This window comes from Sycon ciliatum, chromosome 3 (assembly GCF_964019385.1).
Source record: "Sycon ciliatum chromosome 3, ocSycCili1.1, whole genome shotgun sequence".
Taxonomy (NCBI): domain Eukaryota; kingdom Metazoa; phylum Porifera; class Calcarea; order Leucosolenida; family Sycettidae; genus Sycon; species Sycon ciliatum.
This window is the reverse complement of record NC_088645.1, coordinates 37,197,655-37,224,937: the sequence shown is the minus strand read 5'-3', so window position 1 is coordinate 37,224,937 and position 27,283 is coordinate 37,197,655. Positions and strand designations below refer to the sequence as shown.

Sequence of the window (27,283 nt, the reverse complement as noted above, 5' to 3'; positions counted from 1 at the left end):
CGGGATCTGCACTGCCTAGCTCGGCGCAGGTACATGATGTAGGTCTACAAGCAACAAGGTCCAGGATGTAGGTATTGTAGATCTACCAGTCTTTATCATTATGTCGTAGAATCTACGCAGCTGGGAGGATAACCGATGCTGACTTGCTGTGCTCTACACTCCTACTGTCCTAGTATAGTCCTATCAGTGCAGTCTACAGACAGTACAGCCTACAGCTGAGCATGAGGACACCAGCCCTGTACACAGCCTCACACTCTACCATGCCATGGTCTACGACACAACTCTCTGCTTCAAATCAAACATAACAGAGACGCGCGCGAGTACTGCACTGTGTGAGTCTGTGGCTGCGTGGTGGTGTTACCAGTCGACACAGCGCGTGTAAGTGTGGTCCGGTCAACGCTACAAACACGCCGCGCAGAGACAAAAGCGACAACGATGACTTTACGTGGGACACACAATGTCGACGAGGACAGTCATGTTCCTCCATCCACCCCACGGGACAGCAGGTACTGCAGTTTGACAGAAGTCGGGTTTTCACGATTATTTTCGTCGATGAATGTAATCTGCTTCCACAAGTTTTAGTGCTGAGTGCTCAATGAAATCCGGTCGCGTCACTCAAGTTTGCGCCTTGCACAATTTCGCAGCCCAGTGTTCGCAGGTCTAGGGCTGCGGAAAGTCCGGCGCGTACTTGAGTGACGCGACTGGATTTCATTGAGAACTCCATGGTGAGCGCAGAGTACTCGTTCAGCAATTATATGTATGTCCTTGTTGTGCATGTGTGGTTCAACAGTATTGTATACTGTAAATATACAAAATTTCGGCGCTGCAAAATTTCGGCACTTCACGATTGTTGACATTTCGGCGGCGATTTATTTTCGGCGTGGGGTGGAGGGCATGATAGTGCGACAGATGCTGTGAAAAATTTCATCGGCGTTTTAATTTAGGCGTTTTGGGTCGGTGCCGAATATAGCCGAAATTAAATAGCTGCCGAAAATTTGTATATTTACAGTACCTGGTATACGGGTACAGTATCTCAACAAAATACAATGCGGACTGAGGGAGAGTGCTGCTTAGGCCTGTCCGAACTAAGATTAGTCATGTAATGGCGAAGCGGGGAACATGATGTGGACAGCCGCCCTCAATGCATCAAGCCATCATCCTCGATCGTGCAGGTAGATCTACTACAAGCCTTTGGCTTTGATTTTGAAGGACGATCAATGGTTCGACATCTCCGATTTGTAGAACCACTGGGTCCAGCGGTCGGCACGGTAGCCGGGTAGGTGATTGTGAGATTCTGGACTACCGTGATGCTGTAGTGTGCATGGCTAGCGTGTGACGCCGTCTCTTTGTTGGATTCCATAAAGTGTTTAAACGAGCGGAGATAGTACAAGTGAGCTGTTGCCATCATCGACACATTGCCATTGCCTACGTTGGAACATGACTGTGGTTTGTAGTGCTGTACTAGCCTGTACTAGTCATACAAGCTGTACCTATTAACATGTGCATGTACATGTAGCTGCATGCCTCGTGTATGTCGTGTAGCTTTGGAGCACCCAGCCTAGGCCCCAGGTACAGTAGTGAAGTCCTGATGGCTGGGACTGGGAGTGAGACCTGGTATGGTCAGTGCGCGAGCTTCGTGGATCATGCAGGTCAGGTCGGTGGGAAAAGCGTTGGCTCCACTGTACTGAGCTGTGTGGGCCATGCATGGGAGCAACCAACGTTTTGTTTTGTTTTTTTTGTACGAAAGTCCACTATATTCCCGAATATGTCTACGCAGACAAAGCGCGCCATAATGCAGTAAAACCATGAGGGGGGGAGAAGGAGGGGAAATGAATAATAGTCTGACAATGGGTAGGTAGGCCTTTGCGATAATGCCGGCAGAAAAATTGGCAGAATTCGGTACTTTTTCCGGTGCGTTTCATGCATGTCTGGTGTGTGGATAAAGAAATGGAGCAGAATTCGAGGAATTGCCCGCCATAAGGTTTGTATGGTTCTGCCAATTTCACTGCTTTTCGAGCAGAATCTGCCACCTTTTCCAGCATTATCCGTCAATGCCTAGTACTAGTAGATGGTCAGGAGAGAAGCAGAGTGAAAGAATAACATCACCGGCATTATGGTAAGGAAGGAGAGAGGATTCTAGTGAGGCACTTGTCTAAACCGTTTCATAGGGCGTCGGTGGCTGTTTGCCAGTTCAGGTGCAGCCGATACATGTTGCACTTTTCCTTGAAGGACTGGGGCTGTCTGGGTTGCGGCACTGCTGGTAGAATGGTCGCTGGTAGGCTGTTCCACAACTAACTATGTTACAGTACTTCCTCGAGGTCTCTTCAATTATTTCTTACTTTTTTTTCTAAAGAAAAATACTTTTTTTCTTCACACTTTTCTCGTTTGTGTCTTTCCCTCAAACCAGTGAGAAAAAAAAAGTTGTGTATCGTATTCTGCGTTGACGTCATCACCACCACCATGGTGCTCTGTGGTTGACCACATGCACAGTCACCACATGTACATGTACTACACTTCCCACAATAGCAACATGGGGTTCCACCAGGTTATTGAAATACTATCATAATGAGTCCAGTGAGTCCAGTCCTGACAGCGGTTTCGGTCATTGAGACCTCATCAGAGAAGGCCAAGTTGTTGAATGACCGGAAACGAAATAAGCACCAACATTGTCCGTGTATGTTACAGCTGTCAGAAGGAGTGGTAACTTGTTATGCAATACTCGGAAGGAACCTCGTGTTGCAACGGTGGTGGTAATGGATACTATCCCCCCTCCCCCCACCCTTCCTGTGACACCTCAAGGAATCAGTCATATCCTAGTCATAGGGCCATGCTTCAGGCTGACGAGGCCTCGCCTTTCCCTCGCAAAGATCCTACCCAAAACCAGTCGCGAGACATTTAATAATACGTTATCCACTAGTCAGAACAACAGATGGCTTGATCAGTCACAACTTAAAGTTTCATGCCATCTCAGGCACTCATCAGATTATAGATATATTGTCCATGCCTACAGTGATTTTCGGTCTTTGCCCACTTTGGCGGGTCTGATCTACTCACCTCCCACCGCTTCAGGAGCTGCATCTGCGCCTAGATCCTAGAGGGTGGAAGATTGTTCTTCACATTACATCTCCATCACCGTTATTTCTTTGTCCATCACCACTTTACATCTCAGTAAAACCTTCGTAACATGTCGCTTCAGCTGATTCTGTGCATTGCCATCTTAAAACTTGGGGTAAATATACACATTGCACAACTCTTGGTGCCCAAGACTAGGCTCGCACACCTCCACCTCCCGTAAGGCTCTCTGGCCTCAGAACACACGGCACTCCATGATTTGCTGTTGAGCATTTGGGCTGGTCTAATCATAAATTGAAAAAAATCATCAAGAGAAGTAGGGGGAGTGGCTGAGGTAGCGAAATAGTTGAAAACAAAAATCATCGTGTATTGTGCAGTGCCGGTTACGACTCGTGGTTACTATTGGACAAAAAATGCACTGTTTCAAAATATCAGTGTTACATGTACAGTGGTCCCTCTATAATCCGGCACCATTTGTGCCACGAAAATCTGCTGGATTAGGGAGGGTGCTGGATTTACAAATCTGATTTACTGCTGCAATGTGCATGAAGAGGATATTTTGGCTACTGAAAATTGTGCTGGTTTATCGAGGGTGCTGGATTATAAAGTGCCGGATTAGAGAGGGACGACTGTATAACTTTTTAAACTCAAGGTCTATCCAAAAAAACAAATTCTATAAGCTAGTCCTAGTTTGGTGTATGCAAGCATGCGTGTGCATGTGCATGTGTGTGTGTCAAATGCAGCACAATCGGTAACCTTGAGGACTTGGTGAGACTGGAGGAGAATAGCAACACACTGACCACCATACTAGGGGTGTCTAGACCTCAATCTTGAGTACGTACAAGCTGAGTGACCGGCTCGATGACACGACCAACCGGCCTTGGAAGACTTCGGCGCTCGTCACGCCAACGGGCGCCGGTAGCGGTGGCAGCGTTACCACGGAGTTGTCCCTGACGCTCAGGGCAAAGGCGGCGAGGCTGTGCGAGCTTGCCAGGTTGCTGTTCCGACCGCCGGCGAAGATGATGTAGTCGCCGTGACTGGTGAGGCCCGGCAGGAACTTCACTCGGCGGCCGCTCAGCCCGGGTAATCTCTGGAATCGCAGCACATCCCCTGTCTGATCCAGTTTGTACAGGTGGCTCTCGGAACGGCTCGATTCCGTGGCGACCAGATAAGCATCACCCTGGACGACCACGACTTCCGGGTCGAGGAATGCACCAGGTAGATGCGCCACGCCTGACTTCTGCCAGGTTGCATATCCACCGTCGCGTGTGTCCACGCGTACATGACTGCAAGCCGTCAGCGGAGCACTGTCAGCATCTATGTATCCACCGCACGCGATCGCCATGTTCTCGTTGGCGTACAGAGCCGGGAAGAACTGGCCGAGGAGATTTATTATTATTATTATTATTAAATTTTTGATAGGGCAATCCCCACAGGCCTAAGGCCTTTTGACAGGGTACCCTAAAAAATGAAGAACAGAATTACGGAAGGTATGCAAGGAAGAACTTGAGCGGACCTCCGCTGGGAGGGCATACCAGCGGTCAGAGCCAAGGAAAGTGACAGAAAATAAACCATAGCGACGTTTGGCTGTCGGAAGAGCAAGGGAAGAGGACACTTGAGAGCGGGTGCGAGAACTAGTGCAGGTAGAATTAGAGCGGAGACAGAAACAGTTAGCAACAAAGACACTAGCCAGATCATGAAGCGCACGGTACGTTAGAACGTACAGCTTGAATTGGTACCTGACAGACAAGGGAATGATATGGTAGCGGGCAAGAACAAGGGAGACATCAGATAGGCGGGGCATGCAAAATACAATACGCAGCGCTCTATTACTAAGTCGGACAACACGGTCATGGAGGGAGGCAGAAAGGCAGTGAGCAAAGGAATTAGACCCATACTCAAGTATGGACTGAATGGAACAGATGTAGAAAGCCCTCTTAGCATCGATCGTTAAATGGTCTCGGACCTTTCTAAACATTCCTAACTTACAGCCTATTTTACGTTCTAATTGTGCAATGTGAACTCCAAAGGAGAGATGTTCGTCAAGAACTATACCGAGGTATTTCACGTGTGCACTAGGGGTGATGGTGACATCTTCAATCTGAACGTTGACATCGGGGTCAAGAGGTTTCGACTTTGGCCTGAACACAACAAGCTGGGTTTTCGAGGAGTTCAACATAAGACCTCTCGTTGCCAAGAATTCCTTTACTTTGATGATGTCCTCTGTGAGGTCTTTGCATAAGTTCTGGACATTCTTCCCCGCCCTGTATAAAGACACATCATCTGCGTATTGACGGGCTTTGCAGTGTTTGGGCATTTATTTGCAAACGATACCTGCTCGACGCCGGCAGTGCCCACCATGTACAGAGCCGGAGAACCCTCCGCGGGAGAGGCATACATATACAGGTGCTGGCTGGTTGCGACGACCTTGTGGCAGTATGCTACGCCGGGCGGCACAGACACTTTCTCCCAGGACACGGAGTGTGCATCGCGGATGTCCTCGGTGTAGTCAATTCGAAGGACGATTGCTAAGTCCGTTGTTGCGGTGCGACTTGGTCCCGCAACTAACCTTCGTCAGGCAGACCACAAAAACCCAGAAACTCCTTTAATCGACATTACCACTCGTTTCCAACAAGAACACCAAAGAACACACCGAACAACGATCGCCAAATCGCTGTCCTGGGCAAAACGTGCAGCGTGCGTGCATTTGGCTTGCGCTGCATGCATGCACACAACGACGTGGCATAGAGAGAAAATGCAGCGTACAGAAAATGCATGATCATCGTAGCCATAGAGATACTAAATATGGCGACTGCCAAAGTCCGCGTGCAGCGCGGACGAGTACGAGTGCATGCAACGAAAAGAAAAGCAATAATTTGAAATGCAGAACAAGCAGAAACTAATAATGACTTGCAATGTGCTGGAGTGAAAGAATAAAGAATTGTTGTTTACGGAGGTGAAAACAGTGTCTGTCAAGGGGTGCTTGCACCCAGCGACAGGGTGACAGCACACCCTGTCAGCGAGAGTAAGTTTCGCCAAGTAGATCGTAGCGGAGTTGCCGCGGATGGCGATAATGCAACGGATCAAGTACTAGTAAGTACATGTACATTGCAACCAATTAGTGTGTCAACAATTCTACTTATATAATACATTAGAACAATTCACAAGATATTCCGCTCGTGAACATGGCGTGGTACGAACACGCATAGCAATTACTGTGTCGTAAAATGTGTCTCGACGTAGACGTAACAGACATGCACTCGTGATGTAATTCTAACAGACTAACAAAATAATTATTACACTCGCGAAATGCATAGCAGTAATACGCACCGCACCAATATTGCAAGCGACCTAGCATGTCTTGACAATACTGCCCTTGCAGCATGTGACAGTTCTGTACACAATTCGTAACTACAATACACTAATAGTATCAACGTGCAACATGTGACAACATGAAAGGATAATGTTCAAGAGTGCAGTCTCCTGTCCATTCTCCCCACCTTGATGAACCGCGGGGGCTTCAACACAACGGACATAGCTTAGCAATAGGCCGCATAAGGCTCTTACCGGTTGCTAGACGCAGCTTCACCACTCGTACATGGTTATCCTTACCGGGATAGACTTCCATTACTCGTGCTAACGGCCATTGCCCACGTGGTGTATCGTTAGATGCCACTACAACCACGTCGTTGACCTTCAGGTCTGGCAACTCTTGCCTCCATTTCTTGGCTGGGTTGAGAAGAGGCACCCACTCTCTCATCCAGCGAGTCCACACTTGACCAATCAGATGCTGCACAGCGCGCCAGCGCCTGCGCGGGCTGAAGCTACTTTCGCTGCAAGCCGGTGCGAACTGACCACCGACTTGGCCGATGAGGAAGTGGTTTGGCGTTAATGGAATGTCGTCCGACGGGTGAGCTGACTGATACGTTAGGGGACGCGAGTTGAGCATGCTTTCAGCTGAGGCAAAGCACGTTGCTAGCTCTTCATCGGTGATATCTGCTCGGGTGAGTATGGCGTAGGCTGCTCTCTTGGCGCTCTTGACCATGGACTCATGAATTCCTCCGAAGTGAGGTGCTGCTGGTGGGTTAAAGTGCCAAGTCACTCCAATAGCAGACAACTTGTTGGCTACTCGCTGCTGGTTAACTTCGCCGACCAACTGTTGCAGCTCATTGACTGCGCCGACGAAGTTGGTGCCGTTATCCGAGATGATATCTGTAGGCGTTCCACGACGACTGACAAACCGACTCAAGCAGTTGAGAAATCCATCGGTGGTGAGGTCATTCACCAGCTCGAGATGAACTGCTCGCGTAGCGGTGCAAGTAAAGACAGCCATGTACCGCTTACACTGGGCTCGTCCTCGACCCTGCTTCGTGAAGAATGGTCCGCAGAAATCAACCGCGGTTGTAGCGAACGCACTCAATGACGGCTTCGTACGGTGACTCGGTAGAGGAGCCATGACCTGCTGCAGGGTCTTTGCTTTCTGCCGTCGACACGCTTGACACTGCTGCTCATACTCACGAATAGCTTCTCTGGCCGAAACTATCCAAAACCGTTGGCTGAGCGCTGCCAAGGTCTGATTGGTTCCACCGACGTGAAACAGGCGGACGTGTGCTCGTTTCACTATCAAAGTGGTTACTCTGCTCGAGCGGGGCAGAATGATCGGGCACCTGGCATCATCCGAAATATGCTCTGCATAGCGCAACCGACCACCACACCTCAGAATACCATCTTCGTCGAGCTGCGGCTGTAAGCTGCTCAGCACACTCTTAGGAGAGATAGGCTTTCCCCGCTGTAGAGCACTGATTTCCTCTGGGAAGGCTGACTGCTGGCACTGACGTATGATGACATACTCGGCGCTGCGGATCTCATCTACGGACAGGGGGCCTGACACTCGCTCAGTGTTCAGGCGTCTTGCGTTGCTTGAGAAGCGATTGATCCAGGCAATGACCCGGGCCAGCTTGAGGAGGCTGCTGTAGCGCTCTGGATCCAATGCGGGCAAGGCGGCGATCGCCAGATAACTGAAATGAGCTATCTCAACTGCAGGCTTCTTCAGCTCTGCCGCCGCTGTTGCTGACAATGCCTTTCCTGGGGACGGCGTGTGTAACCCGGACATGTCTGGACCGCACCACCAGAACTGGGAATCTGCGAGCTGACTTGCAGACATACCACGCGTCAACAGGTCGGCTGGGTTGCGGGTAGTAGCTACATGCTTCCACTGGTCGGGATCACTCGCTGTCTGAATCGTGCCGACTCTGTGGGCAACGAACGGCTTGTACTTTCGGCTCTGTCCACGAATCCAGTAGAGGACATCAGCACTGTCAGACCAGAACGTGACAGTACTCATTGTGAGATCAAGCGAAGGTAGAAGAGACTTCACTAGCTGCAAACCAAGAACTGCGGCCATCAATTCCAACCTAGGAATACTGTGGACAGCAAGCGGGGCGACTTTCATCTTCGACGCGACGAGACGCATTGAGTCGCTGCCATCGCTGAACTGCTGCCGGATGTAGACGACTGGGCCGAACGCCTTTTCGGAGGCATCCACAAACACTTCCACGCTGCTAGTTGCTGTTGTCGCTGCTAATTGTCGCAGGCACCTCGGAATTTGAACTCTTTTCAAATCCGGTAGCTCGGCGCACCACGCTTCAGCTGCGCTGACGAGATCCTCTGGCAAGTCGGCGTCCCAATCGAAGCCTTCGATCCACATGGATTGGAACAGGACTTTGGCTCGGACGATGTACGGAGCTAGAAACCCGAGCGGATCAAATATGGTTGCCAGAATACGCAGAAACTGCCGCTTCGTCAGACGTGTGAAATCTGGCACCTTGTACTGAAATGTAAACATGTCGATCTCGGCCTGCCAGAGGACGCCGAGCGTCTTGATGTTCGGCAGCTGTTCGTCCGTGAGCTCCAGTTGACTTGCCCGATCCGCTTGTGGGATCTCCGCCAGAACCTCCGCCGAGTTAGAGAGCCACTTCCGCGCGTGCATGTTCGCTTGGCCCCAGAGATCCGACAAATCCGCATATAAGGACTTGGCTGCTGTAACATCAGGTGCTGACGTCATGCTATCATCCATGTATGTGGAGTCCAGCACGACACTAGCGGCTTGCGGCATCTCTGAGCTGAGCGATCTGGCATGCTGCTGCGACACGTACTGCGCTAGGAATGGCGAAGCATTGACACCGAACACCACGCTGCAGAATTCGTAAACTTCCGGTGGCTTACTTGGGTCTGTGCGCCACAGAAATCGATGGTAGCGCCGGTCGTCTGGATTTAGGCTGATACGGAGGTACATCTGGGCAATATCGCAGACCAGTGCTATCGGCTCACGACGGAACCTAACCAGTACATTCACCAGGTCTTGCTGTAGTTTGGGGCCGGGCAAGATGAAGTCGTTCAATGACTTGCCGTTCGACTTCGCTGCGGCGTCGAACACGATGCGTACTTTTGTTGTGGTCTTGTCCGGCTTGACTATCGGGAAGTGGGGCAAGTACCACGCGTTTCCGTCGTTGACGTCTGCGGCGTCAACCCGGCGCACATAGCCCTGGCTGATGTGTTCCGCTATCGTAGCGGCGTAGACTTCTCCGACTGCTGCGTCTCGCCTCAGCCGCTGCTCGGTGTTGGCCAAACGCTTCAGAGCAGTGTGGTAGCTAGCATTAGCTCCGGGCGGATGATCCTTCCATGGAATGCCAACACTGTATTGGCTTCCAATGTGCTTGATCGACTTTGCGACCGTCTCCTGTGCATGTCGCTCATCTGGGGTTAGAAGTGCCGCTCCATCTGCCGCGGGCTGACTGTCTACTTCCCAGAACTTCCTCACCAGCTGAGTGAGGTCGGCGTCTGACTGAGTCATCAGACAATGGTGCACGCTGGCCGACACCCGGGAGTCTCCCGCCGTTTGACTGATGGGACCCACACATGTCCAGCCGAGTGGTGTTCTCCGGGCACTTGGCTCACCTGGACCACCGATGACTTCTTCTAGCGATACATGCAGGCTGCTGTTGTCAATACCAATCAGAAGGTCCACTGTCGACCAATCACTGAGCTTCGGGAACTTGACATTCTCCAAGTGTGGCCAGCTCTTCTTGACAATCTTCCAGTCTACTGGTGTTAGCGACCGAGATACTGCTGGTACCGTGTTAGCACAGATGTCCACGCTTGTCTTCTTGGTCACGTCAGACAGTGTGACGGTGACTGGCATACTCTGAAACGTTTCTTGGTGCCCATTCAGAGTAGACATTGTAATCCTCTTCGTCTCTCCGCGGAGACCAAGTGCACCTGCGGCACTTGCGCTGATCAGCGTCTGCGTTGCGCCGTCGTCCAGGAACGCGTTGACCCGTATGGTCCGCTCGTTGTTGCTCAACAACACTGGCACAGTGCGCAGTGACCCTGGTGCTGCGCTGACGTTACTCGCTGACATAACGTTGCCGACGTTGTGCCTTGAAGGTCGCTCCCCTTCAGTGCTGCGGTCCGGTTCGCTGTGTACCTTGTCGAACTTCGGTTTACGATGCAGCAACCAATTGTGGGTGTCGCTGCACTTATCCACACCGCATTGTCTGGTTCTGGGACACTGCGCTCCACAGTGACCTGACCCAAGGCATCGATAGCATAGCCTTTTCTCTTTTGCCAGGTCCCATCGTTCATCCATGGTCTTTGCCTTGAAAGACGGACATTTCCAGACGGGGTGCTGCTCGCTGCAAGCGGCACAGCTCTCGCTCTTCTTCTCTGCTAGGAAGACTCTTCCGGACGACTCTGCGTTTCTCGGTTTCCGGTCATTGAAACCACCACGTCGCTGTCTGCTGCTGGCAGTACTGGCGATGCCGTCAATGGTTTCCGATGCAGTAGCCATTATTTCGGCTTCTCGGTTCACCCAATCTAGAAGAGTCGTCACAGATTCATTGGCATTGGTCTCCTGCACCCAGCGATGATACTGGACGAGGTTTTCCGTTGCTAGCTTCTTCTGCATACGTGTATACAAAGTACCCGTACCGAGTTCACTGGTCATGCCGGCATCCGTCATTTTTACCACCGCCACCTCTAGCAAATCTGCAAACTTCTCAAAGTCTGCTGCTCTGTTTTTCACTGCAGGGAAGTCCTCTAGTTCTTGCATATGGACGGCCACCAACCTCCGCTGTCCGCCATACCTCTTCTCAAGCCGTCTGCGTGCCGCACTATACGCTGATGGCGTGAAACCCAGGTTTTGTACGACCGCCAGAGCTTCGCCAGACAGGTACTGCCTAAGTTGCAGCATCTTCATTTCTGTTGAAGTTGCCTGCTGATCAATGGATACATCAAAAGCCGCCTTCCAAGCCTCGTATTCCCGTTTGTCGCCGGCAAACGTGGCAATAGAAACTTTCTTCATGTGCTTGGTGATGTCTGTCTGTGGCTGACTTGTTCGCAGGTACTGTGGCTGTTGCACGTTCTGCGGCTGATATTGTGGCGTATACGTCGATGGCAGCTGTTGCTGCTGCTGCGGTAGGTACTGTTGCGACGTGTACGTGTATGACGGCTGAGACTGCTGCGGTTGCGGACTGTACGAGTATGCTGCCTGGGACTGCTGCTGCGGTGCATACTGTTGAGGCGTATACGTGTATGCCAACTGAGACTGCTGCTGCGGTGCCGAATTCGGTGCTGTGTACGCCGGATTCGGTGCAGTGTACGCCGGATTCGGTGCAGTGTACGCCGGATTCGGTGCTGTGTACGCCGGATTCGGTGCCGTGTACGCCGGATTCGGTGCTGTGTACACCGGATTCGATGCCGTGTACGCCGGATTCGGTGCGGTGTACGCCGGATTCGGTGCCGTGTACGCCGGATTCGGTGCTGTGTACACCGGATTCGATGCCGTGTACGCCGGATTCGGTGCGGTGTACGCCGGATTCGGTGCCGTGTACGCCGGATTCGGTGCTGTGTACACCGGATTCGATGCCGTGTACGCCGGATTCGGTGCGGTGTACGCCGGATTCGGTGCGGGGTACTGCTGGCTCAACGCCAATGGCGCACCTGTACGCCGGGTGAAGTCCCTAGTAGTAGTAGCTGATGTACTTGGTGTACTCTGTATGACTGCTGTGCCAGTGGCCATAGTCACGAAACCCGTTGCCATGGGTACCCGTTGTGAACCCGTGCTGCTTGGTGCCATAGTTCTGGCTATTAATGGCTCTGGCTTCATTCTGGCTTGGCTAAGCTCAGATGCCTTCGGATCTGGCGACACCGTTGCCATAGTAACCGCCGACAACGATGACGTGACCCTTCCCTGGGTTGACGTTGCGGGCGTGTCAGACATACATGTACGCTTTACAGGTGCGTTGTTTTTTACTTTACTCTGGTAGACACCTGCACTCTCACTTACATCCACACCTGGTACCTCCTCTTCTTCATCATCTTCGTCGTACAGTTTCTCTTTCAACAACGACCTTACTTCTCTGATTTTTGCCGCACGTTCTCTGGTTGCGGGGCTGTGGCTGATGCTGGTGGCTTTGCTGGGCCGTTCTATTCTCAGCTGCTCCAGCACATCCCCCGCTCTCGATACCGCTTCGGCATATTGCTGTTCCAACAGCTGGACTTCCTCATACCAGTCTGCGGCATCACCTTCCACACAACAGGCGATGGTGGATGTGGCAAGAGCACTGAGGCCATCCAGTGCCCTTAGTATCTCCTTCTTGTCCGCTTCATCCTTGTTGATCTCTACTAGCAGCGCTCTTCTGCTGTTGGTGAACTGGGCCTTTGCCAGTGTTCTTTCCTTCTTCGTGGTTTCTGGCATTCTTGCTTGGTTACTGAGTCTCTGTCTTACTCTTACTACTACAATGTAGTTCTAGTACTACTGCCTAGACGTGACTACTATACTACAACTATTACGTCGATAACAACCATCCTCTGCTACCAAATGTTGCGGTGCGACTTGGTCCCGCAACTAACCTTCGTCAGACAGACCACAAAAACCCAGAAACTCCTTTAATCGACATTACCACTCGTTTCCAACAAGAACACCAAAGAACACACCGAACAACGATCGCCAAATCGCTGTCCTGGGCAAAACGTGCAGCGTGCGTGCATTTGGCTTGCGCTGCATGCATGCACACAACGACGTGGCATAGACGTGGCATAGAGAGAAAATGCAGCGTACAGAAAATGCATGATCATCGTAGCCATAGAGATACTAAATAGCAATTACTGTGTCGTAAAATGTGTCTCGACGTAGACGTAACAGATATGCACTCGTGATGTAATTCTAACAGACTAACAAAATAATTATTACACTCGCGAAATGCATAGCAGTAATACGCACCGCACCAATATTGCAAGCGACCTAGCATGTCTTGACAATACTGCCCTTGCAGCATGTGACAGTTCTGTACACAATTCGTAACTACAATACACTAATACAGTCAAATCTGCCGTTAGCGACCTCTGCTGTAGGCGACCATCTACCGTTAGCGACCGATTTTCCGTGCACCGACGGTTTCACATACAAACTGATCTGTCCAGAGCGACCATCTGCTGTGCGCGACCAGCGACCGCGATTTCATGCACGGTGGCTGCATTCAAATCTGCTGTAAGCGACCGCGACCCAGGTTCAGTAAGGTGCGAAAATGTACTTGCCAGTGCGCTGTCAACTGCAAAGTGTGAAAATGCGCTGTCTTGCAAGTGCGATCGACAGGCGCCTGGCCTGTACTCAGGCTGTGCTGTAGCTCTCAAGTCCAGGCAGTGTCGATCTACTGCCGGTGTCGCATACGCGTACTATACGGGTATGGTCGTCGTTGAATATCCAATAAAAATATTAAATCACATTATTCTCGTCGATTTGAGTACTATATTCTTTTATTCCACGATGGCGTGACGCCAATAAGGATGATTAATAAGTGCGATAGAACTGGTACTAGCCAGAAACAGCTAGATGGAAATTAACCGGGAGGCAAGAAGCAATGGATCATGAAAAACAAGCGGGGGCAATAATGTTAGCAGGGGTGATCGAGATAGTTAAGTACACGTTCGAGATATCAGAAACCAGGGGGATGCGCGGAGCAGGAGCAGGTACTGCTCAAAAGAAGACTGGATGCATTGTTTCGGAAAGAATTTCTACGAGGTTGGGTTGTGATGTCGATAGGGAGTGAGTTGTAGAGGGTGAGGGCACTGTTGATGGGGGAGTCTCGAGTACATGGAAGCATATACCTGGTATGCCGGATTTACCATACATCTGTCGTAAGAGACCATCTGCCGTAAGCGACCGCTTTTTCTTGCACCAAGGGGCGGTCGCTTACGACAGATTTGACTGTAGTATCAACGTGCAACATGTGACAACATGAAAGGATAATGTTCAAGAGTGCAGTCTCCTGTCCATCCGTGATGAACCTGAACAGACGTCCTCCGAATGACTTGTACCGACGAATGTGGCCTGGCAGAGGCACGTATATTGTATACGACTAAATAAAGAACAGAACAAAAAGACAGATCAGATATATTTTGAGCCGATGACGAGATCACAGGCCCGCTCTCTCTCAGGCCACATTGATCCATAAGATACAGTCGTGCTATCAAAGCTATGATAAGGAATTGCAGAACAGTTGGATGCACACGGCCGCACAGCCAGCAGGAGAAAGGGGACATGGATGAATTTCCTCCTGCTTTTAACTATGCCAACTATGCGCCCGGCGTGCACGTGTGTGAAACATAATCATTGAAACGGCTTTGATGAAGCCCTATGGGTTTCCTCCCCCCCCCTTCCCCCCCCCCCCCCCCCACTCCCCCCCCCCTCCCCTCCCCCCCCCCCCCAACAACATATACACACACACACACACCTCACCTCAGACCCGCCCATCGCGGAAGCGATGATAGCGAACAGCTATGTTAGACATAGCAACTTGTGCTGGGATTACACCATTCAACAGCTTGCAAGGCTGATGAATTGACCGCCATTAATTTTAGCCTGGTATCCACCACACAGCTGATTGAACTGGCTTTTTCTGGCCAGTGAATCCCTTTTTTCATTTTTTACTAGGGGTGAAACGGTTCGGGCAAGGAACCGGTTTTGGAACCGCCAGCTGAAAAGAATCGGGTACCTGTTCCGTCAAATTTCGAACCGAAACTCGAAAAATCTCGTTCTCTTACAAATGCATGTACGCGTCAAGTCTACTCAATATTTTACCTTACGATCACCGCTCTTCCAAGGACCAAAGGGTTCTCCTGGTCATTATCGTCTTCGCACATGGACTCTCCGATGTCTCGCTCTTGTTCGTAAACATGACTGTTTTCAAAAACAAAATTATTGTCACGAACACATTTTGTCGGTCTGGAGAAAAGAGTACATGGAACAGATACCCGAACCGTGGAAAACTATGCTGGTGTTAGGGTACCCGAACATGAAAAACATGGACCCGTTTCACCCCTATTTTTTACACACACACACACACACACACACACACACACATACACACACACACACACACATGTGCCCGTCGCGGAAGCGACAGTAGCGAACAGCTATGCTAGACATAGCAGCCTGCGCTGGGATAACACCATTCAACAGCTTGCAAGGCTGATAAATAGACCGCCACTAAGCCCGGTGAACACCACACGGCTGATTAAAGCGGCTTCGAGTTTCTGGCCAGTGAATCCCTATTTTCATTTGTTCATTTTTCAGTTTTCACACCCAGTCCCCAGTCCCCTATTTTGCGCATGCTTTACTGGAGACCTGTACATTATAGAGTCCTACCTACTCCCCCCCCCCCCCTCCTTCTCACCAAGCTAGCACCCCCCCCCCCCATTTATCACCAGCTAGCATCGGTAGCTCCCCCCCTCCCCCCCCCCCCAATTTTCACCAAGTAAGTTCGCATCACTAGCTCCCCCCCCCCCTCTCACCAAGCTAAAATGCTTAACCCCTAAGCTAAAATAACTACTCCTTCCCCCAGCTAGTATCACTTACCCTCCCCTTCTCTCTGCATGTCACATCACCCCCCACTCCTAGCCTCACCAGACAAATTTTCCACACAACACCCTGCCACAGCCCAATCCTATCCTCGGGCGCGTAACGTTAGTCCGCATGGGGCACGTGCACCCCCCTCCCTCCCCTCCTCCCCTCTCCCTTCCGCTCCTCCCCCCCCCCCCCCTACGCGCCTGTATTTTCTTATTCTTGCCTTACTGCACCAACATACCTTACGAGCGGCAACATCATCAGGAAATGTCCTAGCTGTCATGCTAGCTTCTTCCAGTAGAGCAGGGATCATCTCTTTCGAATCCGTCGTATCACGGACTTGAGACTGTGCAACCTGTGCGTCGTGGCCTGGATCCGAATTCGCCAATGTGTGATCAGCTGGACCCGAATTTGCAGCCCCTGCGTCGAGGGCTTGATCCGAATTATCAGTCACTGAGTCGTGGGATTGATACGAATTCTCAGTCACTACGTGGTTGGCTGGATCCGAATTCTCAGTCACTATGTCGTTGGCAGGATCCGAATTCTCAGTCACTATGTCGTTGGCTGGATCCGAATTCTCAGTGACTGTGTCGTTGGCTGGATCCGAATTCTCAGTCACTTTGTCCTTGGCTGGATCCGAATTCTCAGTCAATGCGTCGTGGGCTTGATCCGAATTCTCAGTCACTGTGTCGTTGGCTGGATCCGAATTCTCAGTCACTATGCCGTTGGCTGGATCCGAATTCTCAGTCACTATGTCGTTGGCTGGATCCGAAATCTCAGTAACTGTGTCGTTGGCTTGATCGGAATTCTCAGTCACTGTGTCGTTGGCTGGATCCGAATTCTCAGTCACTATGTCGTTGGCTGGATCCGAAATCTCAGTAACTGTGTCGTTGGCTTGATCGGAATTCTCAGTCACTGTGTCGTTGGCTGGGTCCGAATTCTCAGTCACTGTGTCGTTGGCTGGATCCGAAATCTCAGTAACTGTGTCGTTGGCTGAATCCGAATTCTCAGTCACTGTGCCCTTGGCTGGATCCGAATTCTCAGTCACCGTTTCGTTGGCTGGATCCGAATTCTCAGTCACTGTGTCGTTGGCTGGATCCGAATTCTCAGTCACCGTGTCGTTGGCTGGATCCGAATTCTCAGTCACTGTGTCTTTCCCTGGATCCGAATACTCAGTCAATGCGTCGTTGGCTGGATCCGAATTCCCAGTCACTGTGACCTTGGCTGGATCCGAATTCTCAGTCAATGCGTCGTTGGCTGGATCCGAATTATCAGTCACTGTGCCGTTGGCTGGATTCGAATTCTCAGTAACTGTGTCGTTGGCTGGATCCGAATTCTCAGTCACTATGTCGTGGGATTGATACGAATTCTCAGTCACTACGTGGTTGGCTGGATCCGAATTCTCAGTCACTATGTCGTTGGCTGGATCCGAATTCTCAGTCACTATGTCGTTGGCTGGATCCGAATTCTCAGTCACTGTGTCGTTGGCTGGATCCGAATTCTCAGTCACTTTGTCCTTGGCTGGATCCGAATTCTCAGTCAATGCGTCGTGGGCTTGATCCGAATTCTCAGTCACTATGTCGTTGGCTGGATCCGAATTCTCAGTCACTGTGTCGTTGGCTGGATCCGAATTCTCAGTCACTTTGTCCTTGGCTGGATCCGAATTCTCAGTCAATGCGTCGTGGGCTTGATCCGAATTCTCAGTCACTGTGTCGTTGGCTGGATCCGAATTCTCAGTCACTATGCCGTTGGCTGGATCCGAATTCTCAGTCACTATGTCGTTGGCTGGATCCGAAATCTCAGTAACTGTGTCGTTGGCTTGATCGGAATTCTCAGTCACTGTGTCGTTGGCTGGATCCGAATTCTCAGTCACTATGTCGTTGGCTGGATCCGAAATCTCAGTAACTGTGTCGTTGGCTTGATCGGAATTCTCAGTCACTGTGTCGTTGGCTGGGTCCGAATTCTCAGTCAATGTGTCTTTGGCTGGATCCGAATTCTCAGTCACTGTGTCGTTGGCTTGATCCGAATTCTCGGTCAATGCGTCGTGGGCTTGATCCGAATACTCAGTCACGGCGTAGTGGGCTTGATCCGAATTCTCAGTCACTGTGTCGTTGGCTGGATCCGAATTCTCAGTCACTGTGTCCTTGGCTGGATCCGAATTCTCAGTCACCGTTTCGTTGGCTGGATCCGAATTCTCAGTCACTGTGTCGTTGGCTGGATCCGAATTCTCAGTCACCGTGTCGTTGGCTGGATCCGAATTCTCAGTCACTGTGTCTTTGCCTGGATCCGAATACTCAGTCAAAGCGTCGTTGGCTGGATCCGAATTCCCAGTCACTGTGACCTTGGCTGGATCCGAATTATCAGTCACTGTGTCCTTGGCTGGATCCAAATTCTCAGTCACTATGTCGTTGGCTGGATCCAAATTCTCAGTCACTTTGTCGTTGGCTGGATCCGAATAATCAGTCAATGCGTCGTTGGCTGGATCCGAATTCTCAGTCACTGTGTCGTTGGCTGGATCCGAATTCTCAGTCACAGTGTCCTTGGCTGGATCCAAATAATCAGTCAATGCGTCGTTGGGTGGATCCGAATTCTCAGTCACTGTGTCGTTGGGTGGATCCGAATTCTCAGTCACTGTGTCCTTGGCTTGATCCGAATTCTCAGTCACTATGTCGTTGGCTGGATCCGAATTCTCAGTAACTGTGTCGTTGGCTGGGTCCGAATTCTCAGTCACTGTGTCGTTGGCTGGATCCGAAATCTCAGTAACTGTGTCGTTGGCTGAATCCGAATTCTCAGTCACTGTGTCCTTGGCTGGATCCGAATTCTCAGTCACCGTTTCGTTGGCTGGATCCGAATTCTCAGTCACTGTGTCGTTGGCTGGATCCGAATTCTCAGTCACTGTGTCGTGGGCTGGATCCGAATTCTCAGTTACTGTGTCGTTGGCTGCATCCGAATTCTCAGTCACTGTGTCGTTGGCTGGATCCGAATTCTCAGTCAATGCGTCGTTGGCTGGATCCGAATTCTCAGTCACTATGCCGTTGGCTGGATCCGAATTCTCAATCACTGTGTCGTTGGCTGGATCCGAATTCTCAGTCACTGTGTCTTTGGCTGGATCCGAATTCTCAGTCACTGTGTCTTTGGCTGGATCCGAATACTCAGTCAATGAGTCGTTGGCTGGATCCGAATTCTCAGTCACTGTGACCTTGGCTGGATCCGAATTCTCAGTCACTTTGTCCTTGGCTTGATCAGAATTCTCAGTCAATGCGTCGTGGGCTTGATCCGAATTCTCAGTCAATGCGTCATTGGCTTGATCCGAATTCTCAGTCACTGTGTCGTTGGCTGGATCCGAATTCTCAGTCACTGTGTCGTTGGCTGCATCCGAATTCTCAGTCACTGTGTCTTTGGCTGTATCCGAATTCTCAGTCAATGCGTCGTGGGCTTGATCCGAATTCTCAGTCAATGCGTCATTGGCTTGATCCGAATTCTCAGTCACTGTGTCGTTGGCTGGATTCGAATTCTCAGTCACTGTGTCGTTGGCTGCATCCGAATTCTCAGTCACTGTGTCTTTGGCTGGATCCGAATTCTCAGTCAATGCGTCGTGGGCTTGATCCGAATTCTCAGTCAATGCGTCATTGGCTTGATCCGAATTCTCAGTCACGGTGTCGTTGGCTGGATCCGAATTCTCAGTCACTGTGTCGTTGGCTAGATCCGAATTCTCAGTCACTGTGTCTTTGGCTTGATCCGAATTCTCAGTCACGGTGTCGTTGGCTGGATCCGAATTCTCAGTCACTGTGTCGTTGGCTGGATCCGAATTCTCAGTCAATGCGTCGTGGGCTTGATCCGAATTCTCAGTCAATGCGTCATTGGCTTGATCCAAATTCTCAGTCACTGTGTCGTTGGCTAGATCCGAATTCTCAGTCACTGTGTCGTTGGCTAGATCCGAATTCTCAGTCAATGTGTCATTGGCTTGGTCCGAATTCTCAGTCACTGTGTCTTTGGCTGTATCCGAATTCTCAGTCAATGCGTCATTGGCTTGATCCGAATTCTCAGTCACGGTGTCGTTGGCTTGGTCCGAATCCGACCCCACTGTGCCGTGCGTTAGATGGAAATTCTCAGTCATTGAATCTGTGCCGTGGGCTTGATCCGAATTCTCACTCACTGTGACATGAGATGGATCTGCATTCTCAGACGGTGTTTCGTGGGCTTCAACGGAACTAGCAGCTACCGTGTCGTGGGCTCGATGTGAGCGTGCAGCAGCTGCTTCATTGGCGCTACATGTATCTGAGTTCCCCGCCGACTCCACACGGGGAAACGACTCCGAGAGTGTCAACCCTGTACTTGGCATGGGATGCTTAGCAGGCGAGGGAATCCCGGCTGCATTGAAGCCTGAAACTCCTGATGGTCTCGCTGAGTTCCACTCAACCCCACCACCATCCTGTAGTATCGCTGGCGAGTGTGTTCCCAGTCTGCTGAGGCGGCGTAACTCCTCCGCGTGGAGAGAGGAGCGAAAACGGAGCACACCCTCAGGCTGTGCTGACGGTTCGACTGGCAACTTATGGTAGAAGTACACGGCGTCGGAACGTTGTGCTGATGTTGCTGCGTCTTTCAGAACCCAGGAAATACAGGCAACGCGGTACGGCATTGGCGCCTCTGATCCTGACCCTCCAGCAGCTGGTGCCCATGCGATCATAGTTCGTGGCGCGTCAAATCCGTTTGGACTCAGCCATAGTGTTAGCCCCAAGGATCTGGGGTTGTCTGCGGGACTCCATGTACGTTGCAAGATGATGATCACAGCTAGGAGAAGGAACATCATGGTGATCTGGGGGAGTACACAAGCAGACACATGCATGCACATACGAAAACCCACAGATTCGTGCATGCATGCACACACACACACACACACACACACACACACACACACACACACACACACACATGCCCATCGCGGAATCGATGATAGCGAACAGCTATGTTAGACATAACAACTTGTGCTGGGATTACACCATTCAACAGCTTGCAAGGCTGATGAATTGACCGCCACTAATTTTTAGCCTGGTATCCACCACACAGCTGATTCTGGCCAGTGAATCCCTATTTTTCATTTTTCATTTTCCATTTCACACACACGCCACACCACACCACATACTCCGGCATACACTGGCTGTTGGTAACCACCCAGGAGAATGAACGAAGAGCTAGGAGAATGAGAAAGAGAAGAAAGACATGTGCGACCATAATCGTCGGGAATTGAACCCGGAACCTCTCGATTGGAAATCGACCGCACATACCACTGCACCATATGGGACACACACACACACACACACACACACACACATCCATAGGCAACTCCTGAGTCCTACCAAATGCCGTTATTCGCAAAGCTGACTCCGCAGCCATGCTCAATGACATCCGCCTTCATTGTGCCAAATATGCAAGCACTTTTGGTCAGAAATCACATACTGTAGTACTGTCGGGTGTCGAAGACCGACCACTGGCTAGGCTTTCACCAAGTACAGCATACCAATATTTATACTGAGATTGTATACAAACTCCCCTCTCTCCCCACCCAACACTCCAGACTTGTATTTTCCATGAAACAGGTGCTTCGATGACGAGAATTTAGACTGGTATATAAACACTTTTTGTAGGATCAGACTAGTGCCCGGCAGTCCGCCTTCATGGTTTTACGACATGTACGGTGGTCCCAACTTCAGGATCTATTTCCCGTCAACGATGAAGAACAGAAGTTTGTCCTTTTTGATGGCCGTTTGCACCTACTTTCAGACCTTCTTTCAGACTCTTCTTGCATTTTTGCATCGACATAGAATGCAGATAGCAGGGACGACAGAACTTCACCACTGACGGTTTTCCAATCGATGTTCTCCTTTCCGCGTCCCTCGCAGAGCTGACGGAACATGCACCGCCATAATCGGTGGCACTGCGAGTTTTCTTAGGAACTGCTGTTTGAATCATGAACGACATCGTGGTTGTCCTCAGTGGAAGAACCAAAGCGACGTTTGGGAGTCGATTCAACTGGCTCGAGCTGGCTCACAAGGAATCGAGATTCAACAGGCTCGTGCTGACTCATTTTACTCTTACGTTGGAGAGGAGACGAACTCTAATGAGCAAACAATAGCGTTTATTTTAGCAGGTTAGTTTTACCGAGTAGAGCCCAAGGCGAAATCTGCGCGCAGTATAACGGTCATTGCGCGTTCAAACTTGGCGCATAGCTGTTACTTCCGATGTAACTAGTCACAAATCATGTGTGTGTGTGGTAGATGGTTCAAGAGTGCTGGTGGGCTGAAGGTACATAAGTGCCCTCTCGCAGGTTCCTCCCAACAGCCTTCTGACTCAGTCGATCCTGCACCTCGCCTAGTGCTTCAACACCAACATTGTTGCCCATCCCACTGCCCGTCATGTAACCGGTGCTTTCGATCTGCTGCTGCATTTAAACGGCACAATTGCGAGCGTGGCAAGCGACCAACAGCGAGGGAGTGTCTTAAGTTCAAGTTCTGCTGTGCGTGCGGCGAGAGATATCGCAGACAGCAGGATCTGCAGCGGCATGAGGCTGGATGTTCTGCCGCGACGCCGTGATGCTACCCCTTTGTTCCCCTCCTCATGAGGGCAGCTTAGGCCCTTATCACACTGCGTTCAAAAGTCGCGTTTGCGTCTGCATTTTCTTCGGTTTTTGACGGTCGCCTAGGAAATGCCATCACGTGACGTTATCGCGAGCCCAGACGCACAGCCGCAGACGCAGACGCACAGCCGCAGACGCAGACGCAAACCTGGGGGGAGGGGGGGGGTAGTCAAAACCGAATCCCGCAAACGCAGATCGGACTTTCTTTATCGCAGCACTTCCTGCATTGTTTTTGAGTGTTTTCAAGTGATTCTCAAGTGTGCTTTTCAAATCTTCATTTCCATCTAGTTGCTGAGGCCGGCGAGGGTACTTCTACTACATGTACTGATTGATTGATTTTGGATTCGCGAGGCATGGAGCTGATGCGAGCTCGTGGCTGTCTGGCTGAGGTTGCGCTGACTAGTTGGCGGCGACTAGCCTAGCTGGACGATGTGCCTCAACAACGGAACTGCCACCCCAACACAGGCAACACAACGACTGCAGTCTTCCCATCGACTCCCATTCCCCCAGCACCACTGACAAAGGACATAGGAGCAGAAACAGAACACTTCTCGATCTCAGGAAAATAAATTCAACATCCACGGCCACCTCGAGATCGATTCCCCACATTTTTGTATTTTCCCGCGCGCACAGATTTTGACGGAAACGTGCTGAAAATCACAAGTATAGTATGATATCACGTCTTGCGTTTTCCAATCTCAAACGCAAACGCAGACGCAAACGCGACTCAAACAAACGCAGTGTGATAACGGCCTTAACCGTTTAACGGCAGCTGTTTGTGAAGGTCAAGGTGTGTGTGTGTGTGTGTCTGTGTGTGTGTCTGTGTGTGTGTGTGTGTGTGTGTGTGTGTGTGTGTGCAGGCGCGTGCGCCATATGGGTTCCTGGGTGCCCGGAACCCCCCTTTTTTCGCTCAAAATGCAGGATTTTGCTTCTTTTTTGAAAATGTTCCCGGGGGACGCCCCCGGAACCCCCCTTGAAGGGCACCGGCGCACGCGCCTGGTGTGTGTGTGTGTGTGTGCGTGTGTGTGATGGCACTGCACTGCACGGCATGCACTGCACTTGTTAGTTATACTAGCTCTGCACAGGTGTGGAGAAAGAAAGACTCTATGGTTGTGGGTTGGAACTCCGATCTCCACTTTTGTGGGAGAGAGGGGAGTTTGTGTTCAGCTCAGTATAAGCATAATATAACCTACTGGGTTTCAATAATATTTTAGTTTTAAAATATACAGTCACACTTGTCGAACAAGTAACGTAGTTGCGTGATGTCTGCGGCCTTCATCCCATTTATAGCTATATAACCTACTCAGTCGATTATATGGGTACTACAAACCTATACAAACCTCGGCTTCGCCTCGGTTTGTATAAAGGTTTGTACTTCAGTAGTACCCATACTTGAAGTACAATCAACTGGTTTCGTTATATTATATACATACACACATGGTGACCCAACTGTGTATAGAGTGCAATACATGAAAATACGAACGGCCTCGACAAGGAGGCTGACAACCCAGTTCTTGAGGTTTAATTCAGTCAAAACAGGACTTTCAAACGTCATCGCGGGCTATTGTGGAGGAATGCAATGCAATTTATTTCCCTCACTTCAGTTTGTCCTTCGGTGCCTTGCTTGGTCGGCTTGCTTTCCGCAGTTCGCTGATCCTTGCCGTCCGCAAGATCCTCCCTCACTTGGGAAATCTCATCTCTTGCGCTCAGTGAGGCCTCCTTGGCGTTGGTTGCTTCCTGCTTTGTAGCGGCGGCAACGGCTTGTAGCTGCACGATCTTCTCCTCCTGTCTAGTCTGAAACTCATCCAGTCGGTTGAGAAAGACCCCAAAATAGCTTGGTGGCGAAGGGCCCTAAAACACACAACAAAAATCATTTAGAACAAAAATGAAGAAAAACAGAAAAGCAGAAAAACAGAACAGCTCCCAGAAAAAGTGCATGTGTTATCAAGTAGTCTGCAGCACCAGGCCCGTCCAGGGGCGCAGCTGGTCCCCCTTTCTCAGGAGGGGGGAGGGGGGGGGGGGTGCACGGCCGGATATGTATTGGATGGCTGGTGCATGTCATTTATGGTCATTATGTGCATGCTGAGCCTAGGTCGACATTTTTAGGGGGGGGGGGTGGTTCACATGCCCCGTGCCCCGTCCGGGGTACGTATCTGAGCACAAACGGAGATCATAATAACTTCCAGCGCACACAACTGCACTAGTCCTTTGTTACACCAAAACAAAAACAAAAACGAACTAAACTTCCGTATCTTCAAGTCCATCCAAATTGGCAAAAGCCCTGGAGAGATTGAAGTTTTATTTTGGTGGCGCCAAGGACTAAGGGACCATCCGGCATTATCGATAATTTTCACGAAAGGAAAAGGTTTAGTTAGGAATTTCTCCCACCCACCCCCTGAACGAAAAATAGATTGACTTGACAGCTAGAATGCATTGATGTCACACATCAATATTTTCGAAACGAAACTCTCCTTGACCCACCCACCCAAAACGAAACTTTTTTTTATTTTCGTGTAAATGATCGATTATATTGGACGGGCCCTTGGTGCGGCTGTACTCGCTGGAAGTTATTGACAACGCTACAGAGGAGATGTGCTACTGATACACTAAATGTGAAGCCCTTCAATAAGATGCATATCAACGATACCTGTTCACTCTTCTGTTGTATTCGTTCGCGTCCTACGTTTACGCAAGTCATGCTCACACATAGCCGTATGACACATACTTCTACACACATCAACTCGTGCACACACATATACACGTGCATACACACACGTACACGCACACAAACACACATACATGTGCATACACACACATGTGCACACACATATGTGAACATCCACAAACACACACACACGTGCACAGATCTGCAGACACAGACCCACCTCCAGGATCGCCAGAGCGTCGGCAGCACTCAGCCGCAGCCTCGCGTCGGTATTCAGGCACCGGACAATGACATATTTCCAGGGATGGTCATCCGCCAGCTGGCGTACGTCATCCCTTCGGTCGCCTAGGTTTCGACAGTCCTCATCGCCACCGAAGGGCAAACGTCCGGTCAGTGCGCACAGGGCCACAACGGCAAATGAATACATATCTACACTCTCATTGTAAGCCTCTTCTCCTCTCTTCTCCGTCTCTTTTCCTGGATAAGCCTCTGGTGCTGTGTAGTAATTGTGGTGACCGAATGCCGGCGAGAGCTGCTCTCGCATTGAGGAGTCAGTATTGCGGATACGTCGTGCGCTGCCTAGATCCGCTAGCTTAGCGTACCGTTCGTCCCGAGTGAGAAGAACGTTATCGAGATTCACATCGCGGTGCATGTAGCCTTTCTGATGCATATCCTTCAGGCCACGGAGTGCTCCCAGTAGGTAATGCTGGATAGTGGCCTCTGGTCGCGGGGGACCGACAGGCTCGAAGATAAACTGGCCCAGGGTTGGACCAAGCCTCTCCATGACGATCGCCGGGCATCCGTCAACAGTGGCCCGTGCGTGCACCTTGACAATATGATCGCTACGGCAGATGTGGCCGCAGTGGAGCTCCGCTTCGAATCGTTGCCGATTTTCCTTGTAATGCTGTCTGAGCTCTGGACGAAAGCCATGGTCATCTTCTCGATGGCACCTCTCAGGCCTCAGCTTCTTCAGTGCCTCAGCTCCTTCATGCTCGAAGACGATAGCACTGTTTCCGCGGCCCAGCTCTCTTGCAGTAGGACACAATGTGATCACTCCCCTATGAGGTAACTGGCTGCCGGCGCTTTCCTGTCCCTTCACGTTCATGATACTCGGATTACGCGCCTAAAGTTGCAAACTACGAACTCGATGTTCACCTCTATCTAGCCACACGGCTCCAGTAACACGGCGAGCAGACAGACTCGCGGTAGAAATCAAGAGGAAGGAGGGCAAGTTACTTCGCCCTCCTCTTCTGCCGATGCACGGGGCAGGGCTAGCAAGAAAAACCGGAATCTGCCAAAATATTTCTTGCAAGAACGCACGATCCGACCACGGCCAGTAGATCTACACTGCCAATGGATACTGCGATAGCGCGCGCTACATGACGTCTACGCACGGAGCTCAACAAGAGACGATAGGCAGCGTAGAACACACTGTCACACAGTCCCAAGAAAAAAAAGGTCCAAGGTCGGGCGCGCGTGGGATATTATTATTCCCAACACGAACATTCAGGAAAGGCAGTTTTAGTAGACTGAGTCCAGACTCTATCTTCTAGTCTGTTGATCATGGTTGATCACGTTGGCATGCAAGCCGCTGAGCGAGCTGTGCCGATAAACTACTTACTAGTACTAGTATCTTTGGTACAGCCTTCGCGGCAGAGCTGGCGCATGGGCCATGCCCAAGGCAAGTGTTCGATGCCCATCAGCATGTGCATGCGTGATGCCTGATGGTCTCTCGCTGCACCCGCACCGACCGTGTAGATCTACCTGGCTGTAACTAACTAACGTTACTTGTAAGTATAAGTGTAAGTGTAACGACACGTACAAACCAGGGCTAGGGAGTCGCAGGCCTAGGCTAGGCTAGGGTTGTAGACTAGGCTATAGTATAGCCTAGTATAGGCTACGGCTCCCCTAGTATGGTAGTAGAGTCTACCAAGAGGTGATGATCAGGCCTCCGCGGAATGTGCCGGCATAATTTCGGGAATTATCGGTGTGATTTTAAAACGGGAAT

The 27,283-nt window shown here is 50.7% G+C and overlaps 2 protein-coding genes across 2 annotated transcripts; both read right to left on the bottom strand.

Annotated features, from left to right (window-relative positions):
- Positions 1-6,592: 6,592 nt before the first annotated feature.
- Positions 6,593-10,921, bottom strand: LOC135813043 (uncharacterized). Its single transcript, XM_065326262.1, has one exon. The coding sequence runs from the start codon at positions 10,919-10,921 to the stop codon at positions 6,593-6,595; it is 4,329 nt and encodes a 1,442-aa protein (XP_065182334.1).
- Positions 10,922-12,931: 2,010 nt separating this feature from the next.
- Positions 12,932-26,764, bottom strand: LOC135812100 (uncharacterized). Its single transcript, XM_065325428.1, has 4 exons — positions 25,496-26,764; positions 24,210-24,461; positions 16,218-20,792; positions 12,932-14,489 (listed from the first exon to the last, which is right to left on the bottom strand). The coding sequence occupies exons 1-4, from the start codon at positions 26,378-26,380 to the stop codon at positions 14,253-14,255; spliced, it is 5,949 nt and encodes a 1,982-aa protein (XP_065181500.1). The 5' UTR covers positions 26,381-26,764; the 3' UTR covers positions 12,932-14,252.
- Between the last annotated feature and the right edge of the window lie 519 nt (positions 26,765-27,283).